Here is a 12863-nt window from a genome sequence, read left to right as displayed (position 1 = left end):
TTCCTTTGCTTTTTGGAATGAGTGATGTGGCGCCGAGTCCCGACAAGTAGAACTGTATAAGTGTTGTAAACAATTGCCCCTTTTATTCGGTTGTATTGCATTTGCTTTTGTTGCATTTTGACTGTATGGCTGTATATACGTGCTTGTCTGTGTGTGTGTGTAAATAAAGTGCATTGCTTGTTGAACTGTTTCCCGCTTTGCTTCGTCTCCTTCCTTTTATTGAATCTCCATCTGCATCACGTAAGGGATTGATAGTGGGTTTAAAACGCCCGGTAAATAATTGGAACCGTCAAGGTCGACGATAACTCCGCTCGGTTATCCCCCGTAGTACGGAACGAGCCGCTTAAGCGGTTCGTGTCCGGAGTCGACCTGTGGCGTGGTACAACTCCTCGGTACGCTACTCGCGCGAGTACTTAGGTAAGTCGACCATTCGGCGATCGGACCCTATTTCGCGCGGGTAGAATGCGGACTGAGTTGTGGTAAGGTTGAACCCCCACCCGTGACTGGCTGGCGGTAGTTGCCAGAGGGTCACGACTGAATTGACCGTTCCGGTGGGCGATGCGGCCGCTTTTGGCTACACGCGGTCGTTCGCACGCCGGCGGGCGCGAATTCGCAACAGTATTTTTGGTATGTTATTATTGATATGCTTGCATAATCAATAAAATACATTTTGTGTGCACGTTTTGTTTTTCATTACTGTATACCTACTTTTGCAGCCCCCTGTATATGTAAACGAAAAGCACGGTCAGTCCGTGAAGCCGTGTCATTTTATGTCTCTTAATTACGTACTGTTTCAATGTCAGTTGCACTCTGACTTCACACACATACGTCCATTAATTACGTACTATTGGAATGTACCTTTCGACCCTTGAGACTAAAGAGACCCCTTCGACTGTTGAAGACTCTTTTAAGAAAATATTTTCTTACGAAGAATGTTTTTTTCGGAGTGTAAGGAGTAATATTCATTGTTTTTATTTTATTATTATGACTTGCATGTATCGGCTCGCCACGCTCGCCTCTCTACACGTCGTTACAGAGATTTACATTACAAATTTGCTGAATCATGATTTAGAGTTTAGACTAATCGTAATACAAACATTTATTTTGTAAAAATTTATTTATAATATTGGTGATAATATATTTATTTGTCATTTAAAATGTCCAAGTGGTCTAAAGCTCGAAATGGTCAAGGGTCTAAGCAGTCGAATCTGTCTGAAAGGTGTCAGGGTCTACATGGTGTGAAGGTCAAAGGGGTCTAAACTCTAAAGGGACTTAAGGGGTGTAAAGGTCTAAATGTTATCGGGGTCAAAAGGGTAGAAAAGGTCTCAAGGGTGAAGAGATCTAAAGGTGTCTAAAGTGTTGAAAGGTTCTTGAAGGTAAAAGGGCCATTGAATTAACACCAGGTAGGGTTGGCTCAGCCTGTCATCCTTCCGAGGTCAGCAAAATGAGTACCAATGTACTGGTAATAAGGGCATTGCATCTGCGGCACAGCCGCGCCCCCAGCCAATGATGGTACTCACGGTCTTGTGCTGCATACGAAGGAGGAAAGGTAACAGGGATCTTGAAGGGTCTTTTGGGTCCTCTGGGTCTTTTGAGTCCTCGGTGACTTTTGGGGCTTTAGGGGTCTTTGAGGTCTTAAGGATTTTGGGACTCTTAAAAGCAATAAAAGTTTTCTTGAAACAAGAAAAGCAGTTCATTGTTGTCACCGTTTTCTTGTTTCAACAAAACTTTTCTTATTTTAAGAAAATATTTTCTTCATAAGAAAATAATTTTTGGCAGAGATATTCATGTTTTGAAATAAATAAATAAATAAATAAATAAAGGAAATTTTGGCAACTCCCTTCAAGCAAAAAAAATCCCCAAAGTCAGCAATCCTACTCAGTATGTAATTTAGCCCATTATAGTCAAGTATCGATGGAGGGTATCCGTGCACCCCCCCCCCCCACCCAGGACTCTACCAAACCAACTTTTTTATGGTCCTATGACACATTTGAGATGTTAACAAAAAAAATTCCTGGCACTCTGGCGATATTCAAGATGGCGTCCAAAATGGCCACCAAAATGGGTAAAATCATAGAATTCGGTAAATAACATCTCAAAAATGTGGCAAATTGGAAAAAATAATCATTGGGATTTGGTTCCTGGTCATTAGTTACTAGTTTCTAATAATTGGGCTTTGTTGCCATTTTTAAAAATCCAAGATGGCGTTCAAAATGGCCACCAAAATATGCAAAATCACAGAAAATCATATATAACAGCCAAAAACTGTGAGAAAATTGCAAATTATTCATTGGAATAATGTGTTTCTCATCATTAGTAACTAATACCGAGTGATTGAATTTTGTTACAATGCTTAAATTCCAAGATGGAATCATGGAAAATTGTATATCACAGCCTGAAACGAAGAATAATATACAGTAAATTAATATTTGGATTCATTGTAAGATATCTTCCTGATTATTAGAAACTAATAGGCCGATGTGGTGATTTATGTTTTGTTTCCATCCATAAAATCCAAGATGGAGTTCAAAATGGTTTTAAAAATGGTAAAATCATAGTAAATATCAAATGTCAGCTTCAAATGATCATTAATGTAATAATAATAGAGGGACAGAACCATGGAACATTCGTCTTGTAATTCTTATCAAGGATGTTTATTATTGTTATCGTACTTGGAATTGAAGATGGCGGACAATTTGAAAGCCAGAAAACACACACACACACACACACACACACACACACACACACACACACACACACACACACACACACACACACACACACACACACACACACACACACACACACACACACACACACACACACACACACACCCCGAGACACAACCCGATGCACTTTGAATATTTACATACACTCAAGTATTATGTGTACTAATCTTTTAATGTGTATTTTTTTTTCTCTTTCCAGGTTAAATTAGTTAGCGTAGCAACACCGTAGCTAGTCAAGATCAAGATCACAAGTCAAGATGTCAGACAAGCAATGAATAGTTTAATGTCATTTTAAAAAGAAAGTTGTTGAAATGGAAAGAAAATGCAAACAGGAACATTGTGTCATTGATATGTCTGGAATAAAGCATGGATCGTTCATATATTTTTCAGACTCGACGAATCCAAATGATAGATTGGCACTTCTCAAAAATATACGGGATCGTCGCTTAGCTGAACCACCAGGTTCTTCATATCGAATGACAGATATCTGTAAGGGCATTCCTGATGAGATCCAGGAGAACGAAGGCTATCACCGAGGATGTTACCAAAGATTTACCCTGAACTAACATATGTTAACAGCTAGTAAACCATCGAATGATCCTGAAGCTCCTGGACAATCTACCAGCCAAGAAGGAAGGGTAAAGCGCAAGAAAGCATCAGAAAAGATCATTTTTGAACCTGATTGTATTTTCTGCAATACTGAAGGCCAAATCCATGTGGCAAGGGCAAGCAAGCATCGACACAAAGGAAGGCACCTCATCATTTGAACGTCATGGATGGCAGAAAGTGCTGCAAATCACAGAAGAGAACAATGATGAGTGGCTCTTAAGGCGAATCCGAGGATTTGATTTGTTTGCAGCAGAGGCCCAATAGCACTCAAAATGCAGAAAGCAGTATACATACAGCCAATTATCAGAAACTAATGATCAGGAACCAAATCCCAATGATTATTTTTCCAATTTGCCACATTGTTGAGATGCTATATACCGTATTCTATGATTTTACCCATTTTGGCAGCCATTTTGGACGCCATCTTGAATATCGCCAGAGTGCTAGGAATTTTTTTGTTAACATCTCAAATGTGTAATAGGACCATAAAAGGAAGCTAAAAAAGTTGGTTTGGTAGAGTCCTGGGGGGGGGGGGTTCCGGATACCCTCCGTAAATACTCCCCTATCAAGTCAGGGTGTGAAGACTGAGTAAACCAGGCATTGCAAACTCTGGTACACCTTGAGATTCCACTGACAACAATGAGTCCCAAGATAAGGAAACTAATGAACAGCATGATGAGGAAAGCAGTGGGGATGAAAAAGAAGGCCCAAATGGTTCCGTTGATGTAATGGAGCAATATTGTCGATGCATGTGGGAGTAAAACGGATGAAAATCAGTGACACAGATAGCAATCAAAATAATCTCAGTAAATGTTTATGTAATACATGTTGGGAAGTTTCTGCTATTTATCTGTATTTATAGACCATAAGATATTGGTGCTTGCATTGGCATCGGGCCTTCTGTGTTGAGAATCAAGTGTTCCCACACATTCCTCAATCGTTATCGCTGCACACAGGCTGTTGCACTGTCTGAGTAAAGTGGGTCTCAGTAGTAATGCCTTCCTCTACCTCTGGTGATCCCACCAAAATAACGGGTGACAGGTAAGGGTAGGAATTTGGTAAGAGTCAGGACAGACAATGGCTGTAGGATCTTTGACATTCACAAAACCATGTTTTCATTGAAATGTAAAAACCTTTCATTTAGAGAAGAAATGAGATAAAACAGATTAGGACATGGAAGAGAGAGAAAGAGAAAGAGAAAGAGAAAGAGAAAGAGAAAGAGAAAGAGAAAGAGAAAGAGAAAGAGAAAGAGAAAGACAAAGACAAAGACAAAGACAAAGACAAAGGAGGTATGACATCACTATAAAGGCAAGGAATATTGGGATAATTTGGTTGTTCCATCCATTGACATGTCTTTAGTTTGGCTACAACCTTTCCATTATTTCAAAGGTTAGGGTTAACCCCAACAGCATAGCTTGATCTTCGAGAATGGTGCTGGTATGTAACCCATGCAAGCGATGGTCGACTTGATTAACCTGTCGTTCAATGAACAAACTCAAGGAACCTTCAGAGCCCATGATAACGGGATATGATATTGTTACGGGGCCGGGACGTCGGCTGTGAGCGCGACCGCAAGACGGAGCCGCAAGTCGGCTCGACCGAACCGATCGCCCGGAATTCAGATCGTCGCCCCGAATAAGTCCGGAGTCAACGGGTCCTTGTTTTGGACCGTGAAGGGCCAATGTTTCCACCACGTGGTGCAGGGTTATTTGCCAAATCTTCAAAATACCTAGAGACCACGTGGCGATCTACCGAGCCTCCACACCCTCGATGGAACTCATACGAAACAAGCTGCTTAGCGTGCTCGTTCCGTGTGTGATTCCAAGCGGTTTAATTGGCGAGAACCGTTGGTCCGAATGTTCCCTTACGGCAGCACAACGGCCTTGCTAATCTTCCCCAGCATGCGACATGCTCAATCAATGAAAGAAGGAACGCGGACGAGCTGAAAACATTTAACAATTGGGGTATATTTATACTGCAATGGGGAAATGAGGGGAGCACATAAAGCAGAGCTGTACCAAATATAAGAAATGCAATGCAATTATATACAGCACACAAAGCACTTAACAGTTTTCTACTTGTTAGACAGGCCCACGGACAAACATACGCACACACACACACACCAAAGAAATGGTGGCTGATGCCTTTAATACGGCCTTCAGCTTGGAGGGACAGATGAGCTGAAGCCCAGGACCTATCTGGGACCTTTCTACCTCGTGTGGTCTTCCAGATGTTCAGACCGGGCACCAGCGAGGGCGTGCTGGTTCCAACAACCGCGAGCCGTGATCCTTTCCGAGCTCCGGCGGATCCCCTCCGGAACACGTGCTGGTGAGACGAAGCGCCGATCCTTCCCGAAGATGCGTCGCTTCCCCGAAGAACCACCGACCAAGATGAGGCCAAGGAGTCGCACCAAGCCGGGAACCAAGCAGAGACCACGAAGACCTCCATGAACCAAGAAGAGCCAGCCGAACCAGACCACGAAGCAGAGCAAAAACCGAACCAGCACCAGAAGAACCCACTCGAGCCAAGCAGAGGATCCCCTTCTTATCTCTCTCAACCCCGCCTCGCTTCGGGCGTGACTCATTTGCCCTCGTGTGCTACCCCCGGCAACCGCGGGTGGGGGCTGTTTACCTTGCTTTCTGCCGGACCCGCCCCAACCGTCATTCCTGTTTACGCTGTTGAATCTCGGGACGGGAGGGTTCTTCTTCGTCTTCTTTGCGGAGGAGGGTCGTTCTTCTTTGTTGTTGTTCTGATTGAACCCTATACTAACTATTAAAATAAATCACAGGGAATTTACATAGATTTACCCATTAAACAATGGAAGGCGAGCTATCTATAGAACACGTACTTACCGAGATAACTGAGCTAAAGGACCTGAATGTTGAGTGTGATCGATTTCCAAATTCGTAACAATATGTCCTTTAAAGAGCAGCAAGAGTCCTTTTAAAGTGCAAGCAGCAAGACAATCCATCCATCCATTGGGACCATACTCTGTGCAGAGCGTTGGTGCTGCTTAAGCAGTCTCCTTGGCTATTGGGCACAATCCTGGACGGGTCGCCACTCCGACACAGTATACCAGCATGCTGGCACTCATTTTGCCGACCTCGGAAGGATGACAGGCCGAGTTAACCCCACCTGGTCTTAATTCAACAGCTGAGTGGGGTTTGAACTCAGGACCCTCAGATCCCAAGCCCGCCACCCTAACCATTAAGCCAACACCAGGCAAAGCAGGACAATGGTGGGCAGGAATCACCTCCTCCTCAAAAGTAGAATAAAATGAGGTAAATCACATAACTACAAAATGCCAAATCATTATATCATGAGATTTTCTTGGACAGCAAGAAAAAAGATATTGGACAAGCTATTCATTCAATCAATTGTGCATATAAGAAGTTAACAATCAATTAAAAAATTATGTGAATAATTCTACCTGAAATGGTGTCTGGTTATTGTAGTTCCTCAAGTCCTTGTTCATACCTCGGTATAGCAGCACACGTGCACAGCTCTCCTAAGACCAAGTGCAGTCATGAAAGTAAACAAGGTAAACTTGGAAGAGTACAACAATAACGAAATAAAAACAGCTGAGTGAACATTTGTGGTCAGAGCCTTATTTTTCTCACGATATTGGGACCTCAGATTTTCTAACAAACTAAACTAACAATGATTTATACAAGGCAAACTAAACGAAACGAATAATGATTTATACAAGGTAAACTAAACTAAACTAAACTAAACTAACAATGATTTATATAAGGCAAACTAAACGAAACGAATAATGATTTTATACAAGGTAAACTAAACTAAGCTAATAATGATTTATACAAGGCAAACTAAACGAAACTAAATGATTGATACAAGGCAAACTAAACTGAACTAATAATGATTTATACAAGGAAAACTAAACTGAAATAATAATGATTTATACAAGTAAAACTAAACTGAACTAATAATGATTTATACAAGGAAAACTAAACTGAACTAACAATGATGAATACAATGCAAACTACACTAAACTAACAATGATTAACTAGCCGAAACCCATCACGGACGGATTCCGTTCATTCAACCACCCTCACCAGCTCACTCACACTCGAGGGACATGGACTGGACAGGCCATGCTTGCCCCTGCCTACTCATCCCCCACCTCTGCCCCATTCCCCCCCCGCCTCCCATCCCCCGCATTCAATTTGCTTACCCCCACCCCCGCCTCTTCACTCCCCGCCCCCGTCTCTTGATTCCCGGCCCCACTTGCCCCCGGGCCCCACCCCCTGTCCACCCCCTCACACTCAACCCCGCCTAATTCACCCCAGCCCCCACCCACTCATCCCCCGCCCCATTCCCCCCTGTCTCCCGCTTTCAATTTGCTTACCCCCGTCCAAAAATTTGCTTACCTTGCCCCCCGCCTCTTCACTCCCTGCCCCGTCTCTTCATCCCCGCCCCCGCCTCTTCACTCCTCGCCCCCGTCTCAACGAAAAGTGTTTATTCTGCTTCAGAGTTGAAGGTTGACTATTGCGACTATGTGTGATGCACTCTTACAGGTACGAAGTTTCTTTCAGTCCAGGTCACAGTACCGAGAAAAACGTGACGCGACCGCTAGGAGGAGCACAAAATTGGTCCTTCAGTATTAATATATAGATACAAGGCAAACTAAACGAAACTAACAATGATTAATACAAGGCAAACTAAACTAAACTAACAATGATTAATACAAGGAAAACTAAACTAAACTAACAATGATTAATACAAGGCAAACTAAACTAAACTAACAATGAGGACAAGGCAAACTAAACTATATGATATGCCAGATCGTTGACGGACTCTGGTAGCTTATACCTGTTACTGCGTTTGAGCCTTGGGGAGTAACCGTTGAAACCTATATCTCCAAGTTCTTCCCGACATCTTTGATCTTCGTTCCTTTCTCTATTCAGTCTTTCACACTTCTTTCTACTTTTCACATTTCTCTTTATTTATGCAAATTATTGCTTTTTCTTTCGTTCATTTTCCCCTCTTTTATCCCTCTTTCACTCTTGATTTCTCTCTTTATCTGTCTAGCGAGAAGTGAATTCTTACAAAAAAAAATGAAGGCTCCCTTGTCTATGCCTGGTTGGGTTTGAGGGTAGAGGAGTAGCAGCTAAAACCCAAATCTTAGCCATCTTTGCTCTTTGCTTATTTGGGTTCCTTCTGATGACTCCCAATCCAGTGTTTGGTGTTTTATTTGAATATGTATTGAGATAAGTTGTTTGTTTCCTGAAAACGCCTTTGATATTACTGTTCTTCAAAGTGAAGTGGCATTTTCTAATGTCTTTTGCTTTCATGCAATGATACACTCTCCTCAAAGATCATGAGTCACCTTTAAAAAAAATCAGTGAAAGGGGAAAAATTATAACACTAAAACAAATGCGGTAACAAAATGAAATTAACGACGGCAAGAGGCAGGAAGCAGGAGGTATGGAATAAGGAACATGAGAATAAACTACATATCTGCAATCACAAAGCAATCGCCAAGGGTAAGCCTCCCCCAGAGCCCACAATCCGATGATAGCGATGCTTTTTAGGGGAGTCACCCAATGACCTTGACCTTAAACATTTAGGAATAGAGTATAAAATGAGAAAATGTGTCCCCATCTACAATCTATTTTGAAAACTCAACATCATGAAAATCGGAGGAAAAGTATCCGGTTTATGGTCAAAAAGGTGTTTTTTGTTCATTATTTCACAATCCGAAAAAAGTAGGTCAAGAAATGAAACAAATGTTAGATGCACAACTTCAGTGCAGGTCCACTTTGAGGATGCAAGAACATATTGGAGGCCAAGTGGTCTTTGAGATTCCGTCTTGGCAAAATTGAGCAATGACAAAAAAAACGCATTTTTTTTCTTCACACCACCATTTGACCTTGACCTTTAACTCGGAGCGTATTGATTTCAATTAATTGTAAATGCGCCATACCTCTAAAGAGGGCAATTTTCTTATTATCGGCCAAACCTTAGTCGAGTTAAGGTGAAAATGTTAAAATGTCTATAACTGGGTCATGACCTTAAAATGTATGTGAAGGTCAAAAAAAAATTACATCAATCCCGCATTCTTTTTATTCCCATTATTGATGTAAAATTTAATTCCAAAAGTGCCAGCCGGATCCGAGATACAGCTCAGACATTGGCAGGAAAAAAAAAAAACAGAAGAAAAAACTGAAATGGTGCTTTAGTAACTTACACCTCAGGGTCTAAGAAATCTGAGGGACCATTAAAATTGGGTGCACTAATAGTGGAAACAAATCCTACAGGGGGTGTAAGCCTCCCCCTATCCCATAGGGAGAGGCTTAAAAAACGTGCACGCAAAGGGAGCATCAAAACAAAACCAAGCATTCAATGCTTACCTGGTGATAGAGGGCACAAATGTGCAGTGCCGTGTTTCCAGCTGCATTTTGGGCAATCATGTCTGCTCCATAAAAAAGCAAGTGTTCAAGATGCTGCACATGCCCATATCTGCAAGCCTAAAAGAAGAATAATGTGCAATGTAAACTCATGTGATTGTTAATTTACGGAATTAAACCATCACCCGATAGGAAGTAGAGTTGATTTCAACAACAAACATTTGACACTGTAATTTTGCATCGAGTGCAATAATCAGGCCACCTTCAAGTCTCCTTCGTTGAACATTAGCACTTGGACATACAGATGGGAAAAGACGTCATCGTGTTGTCAAATTTTAGGTTATTCACACGTATTGGATCAAATGTTTCCCGGTGGAAAAGAATTGGCGAAAGATAGCTGCCCCAACCTTTCTACAATGTAGCACAAGGACAGCATGGTGTTTCTTGCAATCACACAATAGTGTTTAGAGGGCAGGAAAAAGAGGACGAGGGCACTAATTAGTCACAGAGGAACTACACTGTGCAATTACTTAATGACACAAGTTGTTTGAATTTTAACTTTTGCTTTGCAAAGGCCAGGAAAAGAAATTAAGGCCAGTTACTTGTGAGGAGAAAGAATAAAGTTGTGGGTATAGATAGAAAGATTTATTACAGTACAGTGTTTCATTTTGAAGCCTGAAACGAAGAGGTCAACTCAACGAGAACCTCCAATCCCTTCCCCCTTTGCTTCTTTGCTAAAGAGTGAAACACATAACCTTGGATATATATTTGCCATTGCAAAGCAAAAGTGCAATGCTGTGGATAAAGTACTTCCTGTGTCTTTGTCAACGACGGTGACAAGGGTGACTACAAAAGGGAAATGGAAGTAAGTTTGATGCAGGAGGAGGTCCTTCTTTGGCCTATCATGCCTGCACTATATTGCCAGAAAACCCAGAGCTCTTTGATCGATCGATGTCAAATCGGAAGGAAGATGTAGCCCAAACTTGTGTTTGTTTTTTAAATGTTAAAGCATAATCAAAACAGGAAGGACTCGGGCATGGTACTGTATACAGAAGAGCAAACGATGACTCATGGACTTATTCTCACTTTCTCTCACTCTGCTTTACCTCTTCTGGTACATGGTACATACTCAGTGTAAGAACATTCTCAAAAGCCTACAATCAATAAACTACAAGTAATTATAAGAAGATTATCACCAGAGGCCACGAGAAATTGCATGTTAATGCGAAACGGTTCAACATCCAGAAGTAGCCAAAAAAATCCTGAGCTTTGGCAATATTTCCACACAACTTAAAAAAAAAATCACTTGTCACCTTCTTACTCTGTTCGTACTCACCTTTAAGCTGTCTAGCATGGGTTATGAACTTTGACCCAGCTATAAACTGTCATCTCGGTGTTTTGCAGGCAGGTTGATTCATCAATGTGTGTGCCATCCCTCGGATGGACAATAAACTGGGCGTCCCATTTGCCGACATTAGTGGTGGGCGTTAAAGATCCCACAATGTCCTTTGCGAAGAGTAGGCAAGCTATCTCCGGCATGCTGAACAAATTCCAAATTCCTGCCCTAACCAGCAGGGGGGAATGTATCAGCGGCACATCCGTGTTCCCAGCAATGATGCAAACTAGCAGACACAGGTCAGGTCAGGTATGGGAGCATGTGCCAGAACAGCGCGTCGCTGCGTCAACTTTCCGTCGGTACTCCAGGGGCCTCTGTCTGGCCTTCCCCAGGCAGATGCCAGGCCCATCCCCATCTCTTTGAGATGCTGGTCAACCTGCTGCAACCACAAGGCACGTGGTCGGCCCATTGGCCTCCTCCACTCACGAGAATCCCAAGCTGAGAGAATCTGGTGAGCAGGATCAGCGTCAGGAAAATGAGCCACATGTCCATACAGCCGCAACTGATGCTCACGGACCATGCAGGTAACAAATCTCATCCGAGTCTCTCTCAGCAACCGCTCGTTGGACACAAAATCTGACCAGCGATAGCCAAGGATTCTCTGAAGAGACCTGGTACCAAAGGAATTAAGTCTCCGTCTCAGATCCCTGGTCAGAGTCCAAGTCTCGCATCCATAGAGCAAGACTGGAAGCACCAAGGACCCGAAGACTCGGACTTTCGTCCTCCCACACAGGAACCGGCAGCGCCACACCCCATGATCCAGTGAATCCATGACTCCCCAGGCCCGACCCAGACGTTTATTGACCTCTGACTCACAGCCAGCAGAGACATGAATATCACTGCCAAGGTAAGTGAATCTCTCCACAAACAGACACAGACAGGACAGCAGCATCCAAGATGTCATTGAAAGCCTGGATCTTAGTTTTGACCCAAGAAACCCGTAATCCCAGCGACTCCGACTCCTCCGACTCCTCATTCAGCACCTCGAGGGCCCCCAAAAGGATATCTAAAGACTCTGCAAAGATGACTGCAGCATTTGCGAAATCAAGGTCCAAGATCTTGACATTCCCAAACGATGCACCGCAGCTTGATCTTTCCGACATCCTCCCTAAAATCCAGTCCATACAAGTGCTGAAAAGTGTGGGGGCCAATACACACCCCCGACGAACTCCAGTAACAACTGGAAATAAGTCAGGGATGGTACCACCACACTTCACAGCACTCTCAGTACCAGAGTGGAGTTCAGGCATCAGATCGATCAGTTTTGGTGGCACCCCACGAAGACCAAGAATCCTCCAGAGGGCATCCCGATTCACTGAATCGAACGCTTTACAGAGATCAACATAGGCTGCAAGCAGCCCCTGCCGAAACTCTCGTCTGCATTCGGTGAGGACACGAAGAGCAAGGATACGGTCAATCGTTGACCTCTTTGGTGTAAAGCCTGACTGCTCTGGACGCTGGTGCTCAAGCAGATGCAGCCACAGGCTGCACACGAAATGATGCGTAATCTGGTGTTCTGTTCAAAGGTAGGTAAAGTACTCCTGAAGCATTTTCTTGGCAAGGATTATGCTGGGTGGCTTGCTGTTGCCTTCCCAGCAGTAGTTAGAGTAGCAATTTGTAATTTGTTCAGGGTGCCAGCGATAACTCACCCACTTTACGCAAAGGACAGAGTAAGATCTTTAATATCCACCAACTAATGCTGGCAGATGGGATGCCCAGTTTAACGTCCATCTGAGGGACACAACATACATTGATGAA

General features: G+C 43.0%; 1 protein-coding gene across 8 annotated transcripts in view; it reads right to left on the bottom strand.

Annotated features, from left to right (window-relative positions):
- The window catches only part of LOC147013515 (SH3 and multiple ankyrin repeat domains protein 3-like), a 522196-nt gene that overhangs the window by 345025 nt on the left and 164308 nt on the right, over positions 1-12863 (bottom strand). For all 8 annotated transcript variants that reach the window (XR_015051346.1, XR_015051345.1, XM_085855370.1 and 5 more), the window contains 2 exons: positions 9713-9829; positions 6769-6846 (listed from right to left, as the gene is read on the bottom strand). Coding sequence is in view for 6 of the 8 variants with exons in the window: in XM_085855370.1 (XP_085711496.1) it covers positions 6769-6846; positions 9713-9829 (195 nt within the window). In the remaining 2 variants the exon portion in view is untranslated. The remainder of the gene's footprint in view (positions 1-6768; positions 6847-9712; positions 9830-12863) is intronic.

Source organism: Eptatretus burgeri, chromosome 14, assembly GCF_056783735.1.
Source record: "Eptatretus burgeri isolate ZD-2024b chromosome 14, Ebu_testis_v1, whole genome shotgun sequence".
In the NCBI taxonomy this organism is placed as follows: domain Eukaryota; kingdom Metazoa; phylum Chordata; class Myxini; order Myxiniformes; family Myxinidae; genus Eptatretus; species Eptatretus burgeri.
This window is presented reverse-complemented; position numbering and strand designations above follow the sequence as displayed.